Raw genomic sequence first — 21,549 nt, forward strand, 5'->3', positions numbered from 1 at the left:
ACATACTCATAGATAAGTAAACACAACTCCTTTGGGAACAAATACAATTCTATATTATCCCTTTATCTGCAATCCCTTGCCACACTGATTTATCAATGACCACTCCTTATCAAACTCAAACTCTGGATTACTCTCAATATCTGTTGCTTTCCTTCCCATTTATGTGCTAAAGTAAAAATGAACTGAAGGAAATCATGAAGCTGTGGTTATTGGTCTGCTACAAATTTATGTAATCTAATCTCAACAGGGCCATCACTACAGCAAGACAATCATTCTGATCCTCCCTAACTGATGCACTCCCCTCCCACAATACTATTGTGACTATTTCAAACCATCCAAATTGGCCAACTAAGCATAGATGTCTCCCAAATCTCTTAAGCTGTCTTCTCTGTTCCCTGTATACTATCTCACTGGGTGATCTCATCAGTTCCCATGGATTCAATTGCTTTTAGGATGATAATTCCCGAATCTTTTCATCCAATTCTAGTCTTTTTCAGGAGCTCTAACCCCACATTACCAGTTAGAAATTTCAGGCTGGAGATCTCAAATTCAACATATCAAAAACACTACTCCATTTCATGGTCTTATCCTCATACCCTCACCCCAACTTCTCTACAACTTAAAGATCACTACCACCCTTCTAGTTACCCAGGTTCACAGTCTCAACATCATCCTCAACTCCTTTGTCTTGCTCACCCCGCCACTATTCCAAAAAGTTGACTAATCTTATTTCTTTCTTAGAAACATTTCTCACAAGAGTTCTTTTTGCTCCACTCATAGCCACCGTATTAGTTCAGGTCCTACGACTTTTCCTCTGGATTGCAAGAGTCTTCCAGTTGGAGCCCCTGCCTCAATCCTCTCTACTCCAATATATCCTTCACATGAATGCCAATGATTTTTCTAAAGCACAGGTCTGACCATATCATCTTTCTACTCAATAGATTTCAACAGCTCTCTACTACTTCAAGGATCAAACATACTCTCCAGTTGTTCACAACCTGTCCCTTTCCTATTACACTCTCCACAGACTGTGCAATTCATCCATACTGCCCAATGTTCCTCCCAAAGCTGGATACACCTCCCATCTTTATGCCTTTGCACAGACTGCCCACCAGAGCTGAAATGCTTTTCCTCCTAACTTCTAAGTCTTTTAAAATCCCTGTCCTCTTTTTAAGACTCAGTTTAAGTACTACCTCCAATCCAGCATCATGTCTTTTGAGCCCATCCAAAGTCTTTAGTTCCTTCTCCTCTAAACCTACCTTCCATATACTTAGTACTCATCATGTAGGTACCAATATAAATGTCTCCTCTATTAGAATTTAAGTTTCTTAAGAGCAGAGACAACAACATTAAGTTAGGGTCCTTTAATTCTTAGTAATACTGTGGAGACAATTAGGTCAAGAGCTTGTGAGGTTAGCAACATAAATATTATCTGTGTCTCAGCTGGTTAATGTTTAAAAAAAAAATTCTTTTGTGGTCCATATTGTAAATGCTTTAAAAAGATGTATCACCTAACCAAAGTTTGAATTGCTTTATCTGTTATAAACTGCGTTAAAAATAAAAAAATAAGAGCAGGGGACTCAATTTTTGCTTTTCCTTTTTCTTTGTATTCCCCAGAGCTTACCACAGAGCCTGGAAAATAATAAGTATTTAATAAAATGCTTGTTGATTGTTAAGTCCCTTGACATTGGAGAGAAACATCAAAGTGAAGATCAACTATATCCTCTGTAATGGGAACTTTGAATAATTTCATGGGAGATAATGAAAATACTACATGAGTCAGTTTGAAGTGTTATCCTTTAAAATATAAGTAGTGTGGTTACATATATATGTATATACACACATTATATTAAGTATATTATAATACACACATTATATATACATATATATGTATATACACACATATATACTAAGTTATCAGTACTTCATCACAAGAATTCATCATTTATATTACAGCTTTCTATAGATTATTAATTTCTTAAAACTGGGGGGGGAAGAGATTTTAATTCCAAGGGTTGGCATTCATCTAAATTCAGTGTCAATTTAAAGTAGGTTGAGGGAATGATCGCTGGAGAGAAAGAACCAAGAGGACTAAGGGGAAATTTTTAAAAATCTTTAATTTGTTCACTAAATTTTTCTTTAAGCTTTGGCTCCAGTACTTTACCAGCTGTAATGTCCTGTCTTGAGACCACCAAAATTCCATCCATTCTTCAAAATTCATTCATATTTTCCTCAAAATAATTATGTACATATTCTCCCTTACACCAACTCCACTATGAAATCTATTACACAATTACTTTCTTTCCTTGTTTACAGCATTTCCTTAAAAAATATTTAGAATTTTGAAATTTGAGGGTGAACCATCACTCATCCCAAATTTCCCTGCCTTCCCCCCCCACAACAGCCATACAGTAGGAGGACTGGGAGCAAGATCAGGTAGCAGTTCAGTCCAAACTCAGGCAAAGGATTGGCTCACAGCCCTCTGCAACACCCCTCAGAGTCTGAGTTTCATTATTCATCTGCCGGTGGCTACTCACATTTCTTTTCCTGTCCCCGTAGTAACCAATCACCAGCCACTTAGACGAAAACTATCCCAGCCTTCTGTCATCTCTCTTCTCCATCCTTTCAATCCTATCTGCCCTTTTCTCATTCCAACCCTATCCACACTTCCAATAGTGCCTTCTGAAATTCCTCTTCAATAGTAAACAAATTACACTTCATGCTGGATGTCTTAGATTCATTCCATCAAGTAGCCCTCATTGAGACCTAGTTCCCTCCCAACAAAAATCACATTTCTCCTGCTATCATTTCCAGCATTGGATGTATCTTCTCTCACCCTTTGCTGCCCAACACATTGGTCCTGGAGGGGTGTCAGAACACTCCCTGCTCCCACTTTCACTTCCAGATTGTTCCTTTTCCTCTACCATTGATCAGCCATTTTGCCACTCAATCAAAAATTTCCATCCAATCCAAATTACAACGGCTGTGATATACCAAACCCCAGGGCACTCTCTCAACAAGCTTACCAGCTTCCTCTTCTCACCAATTCCTGCTCCTACACTAGAGGATTTTAATATCCACACAGATTATCCATGACACCTCCCTATACATCAATTTTTTAAATTCCATAACCTATTAATTCATTCCACCTCAACTACCCATAAAGGTAGCTTCAAATTAGATCTCACCATAATTCATAAGGTTATACTTCTCTAATTAGACTTTCTCCTATCTGATCATAATCTTCCAGAATTCCACCTCTCTCAATGGCTCACTCTTCCTAAATAGACTCTTTGGACTTACCAGACCTTCTTCCTACCCAGAACTCCATTACTTTTACTTAGTCTCCATTTTTCAGTCTTTCTACACTCAACCAAATAATTAACCATTTCAACTCCACAATTTTCCATTTTTGAATCTCTTATTCTATCTCATTTTGTAATCTCTCGTCTCTTGCCAAATCTCAAGTCTGGATTACTTCTACCATCTACCTCCTCACTCCTACTGGTTTCTGATCCATTCCTACTCACTAGGCGCTGAATGTAGCTAAAGGTAGTCTCATAATCAGGCTAACTGGGTACATTACAAACTGATGTTATCCAAATTCAATTTGGTCCTCACCACAGCAAAATGGTCCTTTTATTTCTACCTGATTTCTTATCTCATTTCCCAGAGAAGCTATTGCAAACCTTCCCTTCTCTCCCAAGCATCATCTCCCTTGCTCTCTGCCTTGTATTTTTTGGTCTATTTGCTGCATTTGATGTTACTGATCACTCTCTCCTCCTAGAAACTCTTTCCAAACTGGACTTTCATGACACTGGTCTCTGCTGGCCCTCTTTCCTGTATGACCATTCCTCAGTCTCCTTTCCTGGCTTATCATTCATATTATAACCTCACAATTACTAGTGTTCCCTACAGCTCTGTCCTAAGCCACGTATTTTTCTCTCCCAACATTTTGTCTCTTTCTTATTTCATTACTTTGGTTTTAATTATCATTTCTACACTGATGACTCCAGTCTATCCTTTGAGCTTCAAAACTCATTATTGATTGTCTACTCAACATTTTGAACTGAGTACACTGAACTCATCTCAAACTCAACATATCCAAAGACTAAACTCATTAACTTTCCCTAAAAAAATCCCCAAATCTTCCAAAATTTCTTATTTCTGTAGAAGGAAGAATCCAACATCTTTCCAGTCTTCAAGATTCATGATACTGGCAATGTTATGATCTCCTTACTCTCCCCCCACCAACATACACACACATTCAAATCAGTTGCTAAATTTGGCTATTTCTACCTTTACAACATCTCTTTCCTTCTAGCCCTTACCTCTACTCACAAAGCTACCATCTTATTTCAGGCCTTCATTACTTCTCATTAAATTATTTTAATTGTCAACTAATTAGGTCTCCCTGCCTCAAGTATCTCATCACTCCAGTATATCCTAGTCGCTGCTATTACCAATGATCTTTTACCTGTCAAATATAATGACTTGTTTTTAGTCTCCATCCTTCTTGATGTATCAGTAGCACCGGAAATTGTCTAACTGTACACAATAAAAGCAATATTGGAACAATGATGAACTGTGAAAGACATAGCTATTCTGATCAATACAATGATGATCCAATACAGTTCTGAAGGACTCATGATAAAAAAAAAAATGCCCTCCTCCCGAAAGAGAATTGATGAACTCTGAGTGCAAACTGATACATAATTGGTCTTTAATTCTTTGTTTTTCTTGCTCTTTTGGGAGGAACATGGCTAATATGCACATATTTTGCATGATTTCACATGTACAATTAATATCATATTGCTTGTCTTCTCAAGGAGTTGGAGAAAGACTGAATGGAGGGAGAAAATTTGGAAATCTTAAAAATGAAATGTTTTAAAATAATTAAATAATGGGAAAATTTTGTGATCTATTCATGGTACTGGAAATTGTTACTCATTCTCTCTTACTGGATACTCTCTCTCCTTCCTACATTTCTGTGACAATGCTTGCTACTGTTTTCCTACCTAGAAGAAGCTAGGTGGTGCAGCAGATACACCTAAACAGACGAACCTAAGTTCAAATATGACCTCAGACACTTAACAGCTGTAAACATGGGCAAATCACTAAACTTGTCTGCCTTGGTTTCTTCAAATATAAAATGAGGATAATAATAGCACCTACCGCCCAGGACCATTGTGAGATCAAATGAAATAATGCTTAGCACAGCACCTGGTATACATCTGATAAATGTTTATTCTCTTCCCTTCCCTGAATGCTCATTAATCCAGGCCATGCTCACCAAGCTGGGATGCCCCTCAGAGCTCTGACCTAGCTCCTCTTATTTTCTCCATCCTTTCTCTCTTGGTGATTTCATTATCTCCCTTTGGTTCAATTACATAGATACATATATGTGTTCAATTACACATATACATATACATGTGTATATGTATATGCGTAATTGTGTATACATATATATTACATATACATATGTGTTCAATTACATATATACACATGTTCAATTACATATATATGTATTTATATATGTAATTGAACCAAAGGGAGGTAACGAGATCATCAAGTGAGAAAGGATGGAGAAAATAAGAGGAGCTAGGTCAGAGCTTAACCAGCCCTAGTCTCTCCAATAATCTCTAGCCCAATTGGACATCTTAAACTGGATTCCAATAAGCATTTCAAACTCCATGTGTTCAAATTAGAACTCCTTACCTTTCCTCAATACTCCCTATTTCTCAACTTTTCTGCTATTATTGAGGACGCTGCCATTTTCTTGGTACAACTCTTGTATACATCCCCGTTTACACTGTACCATTTTAGCCCTACTTGTCCTCAAGGATCTTGTATGAGGAAACATGTACAGGATAAGCATAGAGACTATGTATCTATATCAACATCTATCTAGACTATATATCTATATCTACCTAGATGTAGATACATCTCTCCATATACATACACTTATGCATATATAGATATATCAATACCTATACTTATATCTAACTATATCTAGATACTAATACTGAAATATCTTGATACCTACAAATACCTATATCTAGATATAGATAGTGGTATAGATACAGATTCTCTATAATTATCTATACATGCAGGTACAGTTTTATTTTTCTCCAGGGTCTAATCCAGTGCCTGGCTTAATAACTTCTTTTTAAATAACTGATGATGTGAATGCCTTATATGAGCTGATAAGGACCTGAAATGTCATTAGTTTTGTATTTATATCTATACACAGACATGTGTGCGTGTGTATTCATATACACATGTATGCAGTGTCTGCCAAGTGTGTGTATGTATGCACTGATGTGTATGTATACACATGAATGTACAAATATATTGCCTTCCATTCAAATATGTGCATATATTTCTGTGCATATACACACCTAATATACATATATTTTAACACAAGGTAGCACACTTCAAGACAATATCATGACAAGATAATATTTTAGGTTTAAGTAATTTTTAAAAAAATACTTATCAAATAGGGAAAAATTCACAACACATTTCAACTCAAACAACAATGTCAAAATCATATGATCCACTTTATAATAAAGTTTCGGCACTTTATTAGATTACTAAAAAGTTCAAATGCTCCTTATTTCTGTACATTACTCAAATCTTCACTCTCCAATGACATTATAAGACTCCTTTAAGATACAATGGCAAAATAAAGGGGTTTTAAAAAATTGTATAGAAAATAATTTAAAACATACCTTCTGTGAGCATGTCTGGTATATCTGCTTGATATCTAGGTCCTACTCTGATTTCCCCTTTGTCTGCTAGGAGTGTTTTCAATGAAGGATCATAAACCAAAGAATAGAAAAAGGTATCCTAAAAAAAATTGTATATACGTCAATCAAGCAAGCAAACAATAAACATGTCTTAAGAGCACATTATGTGCCAGGCACCGTGCGAAGCACTTGGGATACAGAAAGTGATCAAAGATAGTCCTTTCCCTCAAGGAGTTTACAATCTAATATGAGAAACAACATGGAAATAAACATATGCAAAGCAAACCATATACAGAATAGGAAACAATTAAAAGTGGAAAGAACTAGAATTAAGAGGAGGTGGAGAATGCTTCCTGTAGTAGGTAGAACTTTTGTTGTTACTTAAAGGAAGCCACAGAGGTCAGCAGATGGAATGGCAGAGGGAAACTGCTCCAGGCATGGGGGACAGCCAGCTGTATTTATGCATATGTAAACATAATTCTTCAAATATTCTCATGTGACAACAAAAAGGTAAAATTTTGAGATTAACACTCACTCAATAAGTGAATGAAAGAGTAAAACTTTAGCCACAAACGGTTTATCATCATCATAGTATTACAAAAGACATGTCAAAAAATGAAAAGCCACATAAATCAAGCAAAATGGAAACCAGTAGGGATAAGTTCTATTAGGTATGTATTTGAGGTGCTCATGTAATCAAAACCAAAAGTTTCATTAGTGTACCGAAACTGAATCTCACAATAGCAAACTGAGAATATAAAAGACCTGAAAATCTAAGTTACTATAAGTAATGTGTTTTCCAAATCTTTTCGGCTTTAAAATTTCATCATTCCATGAATCATGACAGGAAAATACATTTCTTCAAATAATATTATATTAAGGCTATTCTGAATATTTGGGAATTTGTTTTTAAAATATTTCAGAAGCCAGAGAAAACCTCAAATATGAGAAGAATTTTGACCCTTGAAGACAAAAAAAAAAAAAATCAAAGCAGAGGAAATTGTCCAGTGATTGCACAGAGTTGTCTTTTCTCCTTCTTAGGTACATACATTCTAGGCTAAAGTAAAGCATATCCAGGCAGGGCATCCTTATTTTCCTCCTTGACATCCCTTAGTTATCCATTCACGCCATCTATGCCATCTAAATCTTTCCTGTTTCAGGCCTTCAGTTTTCACAAAAGCCAAGCATACTGTCAGTGATGCTGTACCCGTCTCCCACTTGAACCCAACGTGTTACATTCTTTCTATTTACATGAATGGCTAAACTGACTACCATGAGACTGGAAGGATGTGGGATAGGAAGGGTTGTGGGACAGGATAACACACACACACACACACACACACACACACAATTTCTGAGGAGTTTCATGGGAACCTATCATATCCAGGGTGGATACATTTATGAAACAGGGAGCCAACATATAGATGGTATGTTTAAAGAACATTGTAACAACAAAAAAAGCGCTGAACATGGCAGCCAACAGCTCAGTAATCAAGTGTATTTGCGACTATAGATAGCATCTGAACTGGCATTCCATAAAACTTGAGTTTCTGTTATACTATGAAGTAAAATCTGTGATTTTTAAAATGCAGGAAGTTTCTACTGAAGAACTTCTTCCAGCAATGCAAATGAGCACATTCCTTTAGCTTCAGCCTTAGAACTGCCAAGGGCATTGAGAGGTTAAGTGATTTTGCCCAGAGTCATGTAACCAGAAGATGACCAAAGTGAGATTGAACCCAGGTCTTCCTCGCTTTAAGGTCATCCCTCTATCCACCATGCTATGCTGTATTTTTCTTTATGTAGTACAACAAATGAGTTTAAATCTTTGTGCCAGATAAGCAGTTCAAAAAAGCATGCTCCTGAGCACTGGGGTCCAGGAAATGAATTTGGCCGGTCAAGTTACAAAGGAGGGAAGAGCTCCTTAGTGAGTAACTTCCACTACTGATGCAAAACAGCACCTTCTAAACAACTTAAGAGTATTAAAAACTTTCCTTGGACACTGAGAAATTAACTGACTTGTCCCAGGATGTAGCATGAACCCAGGTCTTCTAAGGCAGAGACTCAAGGCCAGTTTATTATTCACTATGCCAGGCAATCACTCTCCTCTTCACTCTTTAACATTAAAATTTAACATATATATACATATATATATATACACACACATACACATACATACACATTATTATAATATAATCTCCAAGCTAACATGTAGAAAACCAATACTGAAATTGAACACTTGCTCTGTTATCTCTATTTTCATGAACAAATGCTATTCTCAGAACAATTCCATCATCATATCAAACACCAGCATTGCAAATATCATAAAACCTATGAAGCAAATAAAAAAGCAAAGTAAAAGTCATTTCTAAATCAAGTGACTAAAGAAACAGGCCATTTGATTAAGCTATAAAGATTCTAAAAGGCAGTTTCCACAGTTATCATTGGTGTATACAGATACTAATTGACTAAATATATTTTTTTCAGCTGTATTATAAAGAGACCTGCTATTCATAAACTAATGTGTTCAATTTACTAACAAATGGTTACTCCCCTAGAAACATTATTTCCAACAAGGGTTGAAAAAAAGAGGACCGATTCTAGTTAATACAATGTGAATGAATGTTGAATCAAGGTTACAATGTCATTTTGATAATGGAAGTTGATAAACATTTTAATTTTTACAAAGATGTACTCTAAAGGAAAGAGGAGCAAATTAAAGTTACATTCATTACCTCTTTATCAAGATATGACAAAACTGATTCTGTCTCATTCAGAAGCGCAACACTACATTTTCCCCTGTACAAAGAGAAAAAAGGAATATTTAAGTAGAGAATTTGGCTAGGTACTAATGGCAATATTTAAATTACAGACAATATATAGAGATGAAGACAAAACATCAAAAATTAAAATGTGGAATATCTGCTTATAACAATATCTGCTTATAACAGGAGTGAAAAACTAAGCTTATACTACACAATCTTATGTTTTAGAAAACAGAATATACATGTATATACATCCATATATATATGAGCAAATATTAATTGAGGCTCTAGTGAAAGGCACAGAATTTATGCATTAAAGGAAATTACAAAGTTCATTGATCAGGTGAGATTTTCCTGCTTGTGGACTCAGATAAAATGTGCAGAGCAAAAAAGTGAACCGAGCTAAAGTAAGTTTCAGAGGAAGAAAAGATTTAACATTTCAAAAACAATTTAGTACAAGAGACCACAAGACCAATGCATCATGTTTTCAACTGTAGAGCAAAATAGTTTCAGCTCTATTTTTAAAGTAATTAGTGCAATAAACAGAAATTCTATGAGGAGATATCTATGTCAGACAGTAGATACACAAAGTACTGACAATAAAGCAGGCAGGACCAGGTCTCTAGTCTCTTACAGGGGCTAAACAGATCACTGAGTCACCTTTGGAATAAAGTCAGCCTAGAAGGCCACGAGACAACTAGTAAATGCCTGTCTGTAGAGCTCTCAAAAGCCAACGGGACCCAGCAACTGTTGTTTATGGTCTTTTTCTATCCAGCCCCAAAAGTGTACCAACTGGCACAGAGGCTACACCAGGAGTGGGGAACCTGCAGCTTCGAGGCCACATGTGGCCTTCTAGGTCCTTGGGTATGGCCTTGTGAGTGAGTTCAAGTCTTACAGAAATAAATCCTTTTATTAAGGGGATCTGTTCTGTGAAGTTTGGATTCAGTCAAAAGGCCACACTTGAGGACCTAGAGGGCCACATGTGGCCTCAAGGCCTTAGGTTTCCCACCCCTGGTCTATATAGCATTTGTCTGGCTTGAGCATTGAACTTACAGAATATCACCCCTGCAGTTGTAAAGAATGAAAGCATTCTTTCCATAGCGTTTTTCAGTGCTGGAGGATTTCATCATTGGTTTAGTTCAGGAATGTCATATATTTGGAAATGGAGGATGGAGCCCTGTTACTTATTCTATATGTGCTAATGGGAATGGCAGGGCATGGGAAGAAAGGCTTTCGCAGGTCTATGGTCTGTAATGAGGCATGGATGAACAGACAGATGTCTCGCATGTGGTCATGTAAGACTCCATCTTTAACTAGAGAATAGCTGGGAAGTAAGACAGAGACACCAGCAGCAGCACCTTTAATAGAAATGACTGAGCAAACACTCATTAGAATAATAAGTAGTAATACAAATGACAGCTGATACTCATACAGCATTTTAACAGTTTACAAAGTACTTTATAAACATGAAATTGTATATGTATATATATATATATATATATATATATATATATATAAATTAAAAAATTTGATCCTTATGAAACAGATACCATCATCTCTCACAGATGAAGAAATGGAAATTCAAAGTCATTCAGTGACTTGTATAGCTAACAGTAAGTGTTAAAGATAAGATTTGAACCCAGGTCTACTTACATTAAGTGACTAGGGAGCTTCTGGCCATAAAGGCTTATCTGAGCTAGAGAAAACTTTTGAATTTTTTCTTTGAGCTTGTCTGACCAATTAATAATCCCACTATTGTTGTTCAGTCATGTCTGACTCTTTGTGACCCCATGAACCACAACGTGCCAGTTTCTTCTCTGACCTAAAGGGCTCATCTTTGGATGTCAAATCTTTTAGCATTTTAATATGGTTCATGGGATTTTCTTGGCAAGGATAGACTGGAGGAGGTTTGCTATATTTGCTATAAAAGGGGATCACCTTTTGTCAGAGCTCTCCACTATGACCTGTCCATCTTGGGTAACCTGCATGGCATAGTTCATAGTTTCATTGAGCTACAGAAGCCCCTCTACCATGGCAAGATAGTGATCTAGTAGAGTGACTGAATTATCTCAAAGCAAGTGCAAAATTTTGAAGCTGATACAGCTATGAGTCAAAAGACATATATCGAAGACCCAGTGATTAAGATTAGTACATTGAAAATACTCAAATAAGCCCAATAACTTGTAATATTTATCTTATTTCTGAGCACAAACAAAAGGTGGGAAAAGGAAAATAATTCAATTTAACTGCAATAATGTAGTTCAATATCTTTTATTCATTTACAAATACTGATATTTAATAAATAAATGCCCAGGTCTCTTCTCTAACCTTGATTCTACCCTGACTGGGAGGGAGAGGTGGGGAGGAGAGAGAGTAGGCTGAGGGGGACACAATCTATTTATGCATTAAGAATTATTCTTACACCAAGAAGGCAGTACCAGGAATTTGCCATCTCAAGGCTGCTAAGGTCACATATGCACCTCTTGGAGTAAAGACAACCTAGAAGGCTAGATCAGACAAATATTAAATGTTTCTCTGTAGAATGTATAGAAGCCAATGGGCCCTACCCCCTGTTGCATATGTGTAAGAAAAAGCAAATAAAATATTTCAAAATTCAAATTATATTGATTCAAAAGTAAAAAATCATAATGTTTAGTGAATTAATTTATGCATTCACATTCATTCAAAACAATGTTTTGTTCTCTCAAAGCCTGCCTTTTTTTCTGAAGTGATCATCCAACCCTAATATCAATTCTGAGATTTCTCGCAGGGTCTATTCATTTCCATCTGAATCTCTAAATTTCACTTTCAGAAGAATCATGAAGGTTTATCTGAGAAAAGGTATTACTCTTTAAAACTTATTTCATTCATTCATGTCATACACAGACAAAAACTAGTATTATCTCACTCTTTCTTCCAGTATTGAAACACAAGACTGAACTTTATAATGCATAGTGAAAAGCAAAAAGTTGTCTTGCAGTTGTTCCATCTTACAAATGCTACTGAATACGATGGATTCAACTGGATTAGGAATACTATGATTAAACACAGAGACTAAGTAAAATAAAACTGGCTTTCTAAACTCTTACATCTGAGTAGATAAAACATAAATTTCAGCAATATTCTTTCTGGATACCATTAACAATAGCAACAAATAGTTGGATTAAATAAATTTGGTGGGAAATGCAAAATAACTGAGGAAAGAACCTATGAAAGGTTAAATAAACAAAGAGTAACTGTATGGTTTTAACACTTAAAAGAAAAACCCTTCTTCAGGAACAATTTCATAAGCCTTGGCATAATTTGTTTAATAAAAGATTAAGAAACATTTTATAAGTGTCATACTAGCTGTATAATATTATCACTATCAGTGCTTTTAGGAAAATTTTTACCATGTGCTTTTTATAGTTGTGTTACATCACTTGTATCATAGTAAAATCTTTGTTCAATAAATATAAGTGAGATCTTTCTAGAAAAATTTGGGGCTGTAGTCACAAAGACATTCACAAATGATACACTACAATGTTTGACATTTTAAGTATTTATGCAATACTGCATTCTACTGATTTTCACAATAGTCTCCAAACAGCCCAACTACATTTTAATGTGGTATGTATCATGTGCAACACATTATCAATGCAATTCCCATGTTTAAAGATGCAAAATGTTCTTAAATGTTTTTGTGGCATGAATATAATGGCAGACACTATGTGACTGTGTATATGCATGTTAGTATCTTTCATAGATTCCATATGTAAGTGTGTATAGGCATATTACTGTCTTTTACATTCTACATATGAAAGCAATAACAGAAACGTATGTCCAGCAATTTTTTCCCTAATGCAAACAGGAAAATTTCCTTTAATTTATTCTTCATTCATTTTTTTCTTTTAAAGAGGTTTAACTATGTTACAAAAATATCTGGATCATCTATGAGCCACATTAAATAAAAAATGGCAGGTCTAGCTGACCACCAAAGTATACTGTACAATTCACCTACCACGACCAGTATTCCTCTTATATAACATTAGTGGGTGGAATCATAGGAAAGGAAGATCAATGGCCACATGATAATACTTGGAATCTACTTATTCAACAACCATTTGTTAAGTGACCACCATATGACAAACACCATGTTATGACCTTGAGATGCATTTTAAAAAATCATTCTTAGTTATTGGTGGTGACACTCAGCGGATGGTACTTAAGTACTAATTCTCTGTGGGCTTACAAAGTCCTCACAAAGTTTATGTTTCAGGGGAGGAAAAAGGTAACTTTGAGGAGGCAGACACTAGCAGGTTGGAACGGTGTTATCAGATTTGACTTCATGAAAAAAGAAAATATGACATGACTTGGCTTCCCATGACACCAAGTACATATCTCAGAATTTGGGCTTGAATTAATAAATAAATAATGTGAACTGTTTAAAAAGCACCATGGTGTACAGTAAACAAAACACATTGAATATGTGCCAGAAGCCACAGTGACAGGTAAAAAACAAAAGGCCAAAATAAGACCATGAAATCATAGTTTATCAAAAAGGGCTACTGCAACAGATCTACAGATTCAAAATCTCTTCCACTAGATTCCTATTCCTAACAACCTCATGGTGTCATTAGTCAGCAAGTAGGTATTAATGGTTAGTCTTATACTAATAGGACCACTGGGTTAGAGAAATATAAAATATGATCCCTGGTCTTATGGAGGTTACAACCCAGCTGGGAAGGCAAGATTAACACACATGAAATAATTCACACAGATCTGAGTTCAAAACTGTGTGACACTAATTTTAAGTACAATATCATTCAGAAAATGGAATGACTCCGTGTGTGAGGAAGGGAGAACTAGAGTCATGTTGGCCAACTAGACATCTACTGCAATAATCCAGCAGTAAAATTATATAGGTACTGTTACAAATCCTAATATACTCATGACACACTTCAACTTAAAATGCTTTATTTACATTTTCTCCTTCACTTTCTTAAATCTAGACAATCAACAAAATAATATATCAAGCTCTGATGTATAGAGTTTGCTGATTTCAGAGGTCTAGGTGTTCATGATGGAAATTTAACAATTGGCTCTAGTCAACTAAAGCACAGCCCTATAGGACTATGATAGCTAGGAATGGAGAGAAAAAGATTATTTCAGAAATATTTTCTAAGAAATACATTTTGCATGATTGTACACATATTATCTATCAAATTGCTTACCATCTCAGGAGGAGAGGGGGCTTGGAACTCAAAATTTTAAAAACAATGTTAAAAACTGCTTTTACATGTAATTGGGAAAAATAAGATTTTTTTTAAAAAAAGAAGTATTTCCCAAGAACAGCTAATACAATTTGATCGAGACAAAAAACGACAGGGAGAAAAGTAAAAGGTGACATTCTCTCCTACTTAGTCTCTTCTCTGAACCTTCTAATGTAGGCAAATACTGAGCTACTGCACAAATGAAGAGAACTGGTAAATTCAAGAGAAGGTAGTATATACAACGGGGGATTCTCCTAATCAGTGCATAGTATCTTGCTGTTGACCTTCCTGATACTTCATAACAGAATAAATCTATTAAGAGGAACAACTGCATCTGGATGGATATGAAGGAGACAAAGGACTAAACCCAAGGCCTTAGTTTAGTGACTTTTCCTAAAAGATTTTTAACACACTAGAGAAAAGAACATACACTAACTTTATAAATGTGTCAAAATCAATTGCTAGTACAAATAAAATTTCCTTTTTTTAGTTTGATAAACACAAAAGACAAAACAGTTCATTTTTGATACAGTATCTCTTCACTTTGCCCATGTTGTTAGCTCTTAGTATCACAATAAAAATAAACAGATATTAAAGGAAATATAAGCATATTGGGAACTTAACTTATTTCATGTTAGATACTAATCAGTATCACAGCCTAACAAACTCTCCAATTTTTTTTTAAGATACAAAGAATGCTGGCAAATCAAGCCACTGAAATTTTAAAATCAAAATACTGACATCAAAAATATCTACAAGAAAAATCCCGGACTTCTTAGACAAGCAAGCGCAAATGCTGGTGTTAAAGGAATGTATCTTTAAAATATTATTTATAGTCAAGGTGAAGGCAGACTTGGTTTCAAGCAATTTCAATTTTATTGCCACTTAAAACTTAAGAGTGGCAAAACTTAGAAGTTAGATTAATTATTTTTAGCAATGAGTAAAACAACATTAGAAATATTAATCTCCTTTTAACGAGGATCACGAGGCAAAAAGTACACAAAACTAACATAATTACTGAATAAAAAGGATATTACAAATATAAAAGAAATCAAATTATTTTCACAAAATTGTATGCATATTTAAATCCAATGAAAGAATACAAATACTGAAATTGTGTAAATCTACTACTGTTTTGGCCAGATCTGAATCAATTTTCACTACACTTCTGTAGCTTTTAAAATCTCTTCCCAATACTGAAAGTCTTTAGGACTCAGAATATTCTTATGTCTAAATCTTGTGATTTCACCATCTAAAACCGTATTCCAAAACACAACAATTGTGTATCTGTTAAATGAGGCCACTTTATAATGAATCACAATAGTTTGGCTGCTGCTACGATATTTAGGCTACTAATAGTTAATGTCCTCATGGCACAGAAATCTAGGACAAACTATATATTGGCACCATGTTAACTGTACTGGATGCCTTTGCTTAATTTTTTTCTCACTCTTAAAGGAAAAAATTCAATCTAAGTTGGTGAGAAAGAAGAACTTCAAACAACATTGATGCTGTAAAAACAAAAAGCACAGAGACAAAAGGTGTTTTTTAAAAAAGACTATCAGAGCTAGCATTTCTTTAAAAAAAATTAACTACAATTTTAAAAACTTTAAGTCTAAGAAGATCATTGGTAATATACTGACTCAAAGGCTTCATTCAAAACTGAAACTATACAACTGCCAGCAAAGAATTGGTATTTAAGTACTATCCACTGAGTAACTCCATCTAATAACTAAAAATGATTTTTTAATCATAACACGCAAGCAACTTCACTAGTTTCATTAAAAAAACCACTAACACAAATCTCATAACCTGAAAATCTTGAGCAATATTGTGTGAATTTTACATACTGTTAAATGACAATTAAAGTGTCTGCACTCAGAAAGATTTGATTTATACATATTAGTAGCAACTTCCTGCCCATAAATATTTACAGGAAGTTAATAGGAAGGCAACATTTTAAAAAGCTATAAAGAAAAGCTACAGAGTTGCTTATATCCTCTGAAGCAGAAACTGTTGTTTTTAACCCAGAAGTTTCTGACAAGAAAAGACTCTATGTAAAGAAACTCACAGCAAAAAAGAACGCAACCCAATACCCAAAAATTGAGGAATTGCTAAACAAATTGTGGTATGCCACAAGGAATGTGAATATGAAAATTCCCCTCAAATACAGGAAAACTTGTATGAAAAGACAAAGAGTGAACAAAGCAGAACCAAAGAACAAAATACACAGCATGATGACTACAGCCCAACCATGTAAATGAAGGCAACTTCAAATGGCAAAAAAGCTCAGAATAAAAACAACAGAAAATTCGGCTAACTTCTATGGACATTTATATTTATTTGTAACCAATGGAAGCCTACTAGAACATAAGGTGGCATGCACCTCTGGTTATAGTATCTCTTTTATCTTGTTTTACTTAATTGCTTTCAGGGATTGTGCTGTTTCAAGGTAGAAAACATAAGTTAGAGGTAAGTATGATAAGTCAGAAAATGATAGTGATAAGATTAATTTCTATCTCAAAATTTTTAATTATGAAAATGAACAACTTTTTTCCACCTATATAATAATTTTTCAAAAATTAAAGTTAAGTAGTAGAACAGCAACCTATCCTAGAACCATTTCTTGCTGAACTACATTGAATAAGATGAGAGTAACCATTAATAATAATTAAACCCATCTATAGCCCAAATGATCATTCATGTCATGGGGCCAGTGGCAATGACAAAATGGGGCAATTCCAGTCAGGAGTCAGTGTGCCCTGAGACTGTGATAATGGCTCTGAAGGCCTAAAAGGAACCCTGAAACACTGGCCAATTGGGCTCTGTGAATATTGCAGTGGGGTGAATATTGCAACCTAGCCAGTATGATGAACCTGCTCCTGTGAATCTTAGATATAAGTCAGTGTGGCATGGGGTTGCAGGCCCTAATCAAAATTATCAAGATGATCAGCTCAACTTGAAAGATAGTGGAGTAAGTGGTATTCCATTGTGTTCTGGCCCAACAAGAACACAAGATACATCAGAACATAACACAACCACTAATCTGCCTACTGGAAAAGTTTCAGTGCAAAGGACAGTGCCAACCAAAGAGAGGGCAAATTCTGTAATATATCAATATTACATCAGAGAAAAATTAGAAACACATCAGTAGGTATAGATAAGGGCTTCATATTGCTACTACCAATATCTCCAGGTAACATAATAATGTATTGTCAAACAATGCAAGGCAAAATAAACAAATACACAAACACCCCCTCCCAAAAAAACCTATGTGTGTATAGTATATAAATTCTCGAAACCAAGATTAGACAAATTATGAATAGAAGGAACTACCAGGTTGAAAAGAAAAATGTTGAGGACCCCAAGGATATAGCAAATCTTTGCTTAATATAAGCTTCAGAAAATATGCCTAATAAAGAAATAAGACAGCAAAAACTATGCTGCTCCCTCAAATAATTTTGAAAAGTTGGTCATATTTAAAAGTGGAATTCCACAAAGGCATGAATCTAACTAGTAGACCAATCATACCAAAACAAAATAATTTAAAAGAACTGGAATCTGCTATAACCATCATGAATGAAAATATTCTCCCTCAGTATCTGGCAAAAAGCTTAAAATTGTCCAAGACCTTCACATAATAGCAAATGAAGCAGTTTTTGTCATAGTATGAACCCGCAGGAAAGGTAGAGCTCTCAACCAACACACGCCAGAGATCAAATATCACTAAGAAGCGATGTTTAACAGCTATCAATGATCTGGGGAAAGTCATCAAAAGATGACATCAGTATCTAGCTATAACAGGTAGGAAAAAACTTGAATGCCATATTGTTCAAAGGAATACAAAAAAAGAAATACATTCAGAAGAACCCAGACAATAAAAGCAAATCAGAAATTTTAAGACTTCTTTAGTGAGAAAATGAGAAAGCAGTAAAAAATAGTAAACTGATGGAAGAAATCAGAGCAGTCCAAAGAACAAATAATGCAACAGCAATCAAAAATGTTACTCTAGACGCCTAAAGAAGCAAAGAAATCAAAGGCCAGAGAGAATCTTCAAATGAAGAGGATATAGAAATGCTCTGATCTATATGGTAGCAAGAAGTTTAGCTTAGTAAAAAACACAAGTTGGATTTTAAAAGCTTGTAGACTATTATATAATGAATGACAGAACAGTTACTTATGTCAAGGGAGGTGGGCTAAAATGGCTTCTTTGCAAAAATGAAAGAGGGGGACTGGATAAAAGCCCTAATTTGGGGCTCAAATGATTATCAGTGGCAAACGAATTACAACATCTTCCTCTCAGACTCAATCCTGACCTCACCTTCTATAACAGAAAAGATCACATGTCTACTGCCAAAAGATGAAAACTTCAGCAACCTCTCCAGGTGTATGCCATTTACAAATGTAGACACAGTATAAATATACATAGTACAAAGTATGCAAATGTATACTTAATACATAGCATTCACAGACTGCATCATTTAAAAAAAACACCTATAAATACAAGAAAACAGTATGTTGGTTGAGGAGCAAAGAAGATATGCCAAAAAAAAAAAAAAAGTGCAGAGGGTGTAAAGAACAACTTGTTATACATTTGTTAATTACTGAACAAGATGTCCAAAAGGGCCAAAACCCTTTGGTTTTGTTCATATAACACCTATGATTAATTTCTGTACTCATGGCTAATTTGCGTGCTTCAAATATGTAAAACCAGACCCAAGTAGATTGAGAATACTGAATATATGATACCCATTGGGAAAACTGTTCTCTACTTAAAATTCACCAAAACAATGTCAATAACATTTCATCGCAGATGCTAATTTTTCCGGAAGATTGTTCTGTATAGCCTTAAACGTAACTTTCACATTTAAACATTTAAACTAAAACAACTTTTTAATCACTTAATGTATATACGTAAGACCTATGGCTCTTAACTACAAACTTCCTCCCTCATGGAATTTTTTTCCAATGATATCAAAATGTTATTTGGATTCAGCAATACTAAAATTATTAACATATCCCGAGGTAAGATAAGGAACTGAAGGCATCATACTTGTATCCAGAGATCAAATTCAAACAATTCTGAGGCGACAAGCACGTTGCCAGCCCTGCTGGTCTAGAAGAAGATATTTCTTCTGAAGCTGAAGACAAAGGGAGGTCTAATGATACAGAGGACCTATTTCATCACGAAAGAAATGCCCATTAAAGACAAGAAGTCTGATGATGATGGTACTAGGAAGGAGAAGTCAGTCATATTAGAGAAAATAAAAAAAAGAATCAGAGGCAAGATTATTTAAATGGTGTAGTGTCTGGCTCTGTGCAGGCCACCAACCAGCCTTGCTCCTTGGCTGTTTGTTCACCATTCAGAAATAGATACAAATCATAAAGTTTCAAACTGGAAACTACACAATCAAATTAGAAAAGGATAGTCTGTATGATTGGAATGTCCAATTCCTCAAGGCTGACCAGGAGAGCACTTTGCAAAATGAAAGAATGACTGTACTAATTTCATTCTACTCACATTTTAAAGAAAATTTTCTTTTTGATTCACCATTTGTCAGGGTGGGCAACAATTATACATAATTATCTTTCATGGACTGACCAATGACAAATCCCCATATGCTACAAATTCCTGGAGAATTCAAGCAATAAACACTACTGAAACTAGGCATTATCACAAATCAAATGTTGTTCACAAGCACTCAAAAATAACTGATCTATAAAAACTTTTAATAGCTCTTGCCATACCAAATATGTATAAACTCCAATAAGCTACAATGAACAAAAACGTTTAGGTATAGAAACCTGGCTGAGAAGAGTAATCACTTTAGAACAAGATGAGGTTCATATTTCTACTGTCCTGTCTCCTATAAGGGGATAAGCTTACACATCCTACTACTTCATTCCACTATAAAAGTTATTTTATCCACTTATGCAAAAGTTCAAAGAATAGTAGATAGAAAGGAATATCAGAATAATAGCTTGTCCCAGAACTATTTCTATCTGAACACCATCAAAAAAAAGATAAGTAATAGTAGCTGTCATCATACTCATCATCCTAGAAGTTGAGGCACCAGAGGAGCCAGGACAGTGTCATCATATACTAGGAGTGGATACTCTAGCCCCACAATGCTCTGAGAATAGTTTGGAAAACCTCTTTATACCCATCACAAATTTACTACCCTGAAACCTATTACTATTCTTTCCTGGTTCACTGTTAACAACTACAACTTTCAGAGGTATTCGGACCAGGAAGAAGCTACCATTCCTGGATCTAACCCAGGTCTGGACCAGAACCTCAGAAACCAGGTCCTCACCACCAGTACCTTATCTAGGACCAGCCTTAAAACAGACACCAGACTTGTTGATATCAGAATATCCTCTAGTAGTAAAGGCTCCAGGACATCAAGTATATTCTCTCTCTTCCTCTTCACACTGCCCTCATCATTACAGGAGGCTTGAGTTTGAGAGCCCCAGTTAAATGATACATTTAGTGTCCTCTGACTGGCTAATTCCCATCTCTTCCTCTCTCAACTCCTGGGATTTGGAGGTGCTAGATGCCTAGACAATGATCATCTTCCCCTGTTAAAATGAAACAAGCTTTCATCCCACCTACCTCAGTCCTACTCGAATTTCCCCAAGTCACTATCCTGTCTGCTCTGCTGTTTTCTTCCACTGTACCCATTAAATCCTCCACAGTTACACTTCTGTCTTTACTTCTCATGTTCCTATTTTTCCCACACTCATGGAAACCAGGCTTTCCCCACTCACCCTCTCTGGTAA

General features: G+C 35.4%; 1 protein-coding gene across 1 annotated transcript in view; it reads right to left on the reverse strand.

Annotated features, from left to right (window-relative positions):
- MTA3 (metastasis associated 1 family member 3) overlaps nucleotides 1-21,549 on the reverse strand; it is a 208,647-nt gene that overhangs the window by 102,836 nt on the left and 84,262 nt on the right. Inside the window, exons 5-6 of the mRNA XM_072635755.1 lie at nucleotides 9,485-9,548; nucleotides 6,735-6,852 (exon numbers count right to left, since the gene is read on the reverse strand). Coding sequence (XP_072491856.1) covers nucleotides 6,735-6,852; nucleotides 9,485-9,548 — 182 coding nt within the window. The remainder of the gene's footprint in view (nucleotides 1-6,734; nucleotides 6,853-9,484; nucleotides 9,549-21,549) is intronic.

This window comes from Notamacropus eugenii, chromosome 1, assembly GCF_028372415.1.
Source record: "Notamacropus eugenii isolate mMacEug1 chromosome 1, mMacEug1.pri_v2, whole genome shotgun sequence".
NCBI lineage: Eukaryota > Metazoa > Chordata > Mammalia > Diprotodontia > Macropodidae > Notamacropus > Notamacropus eugenii.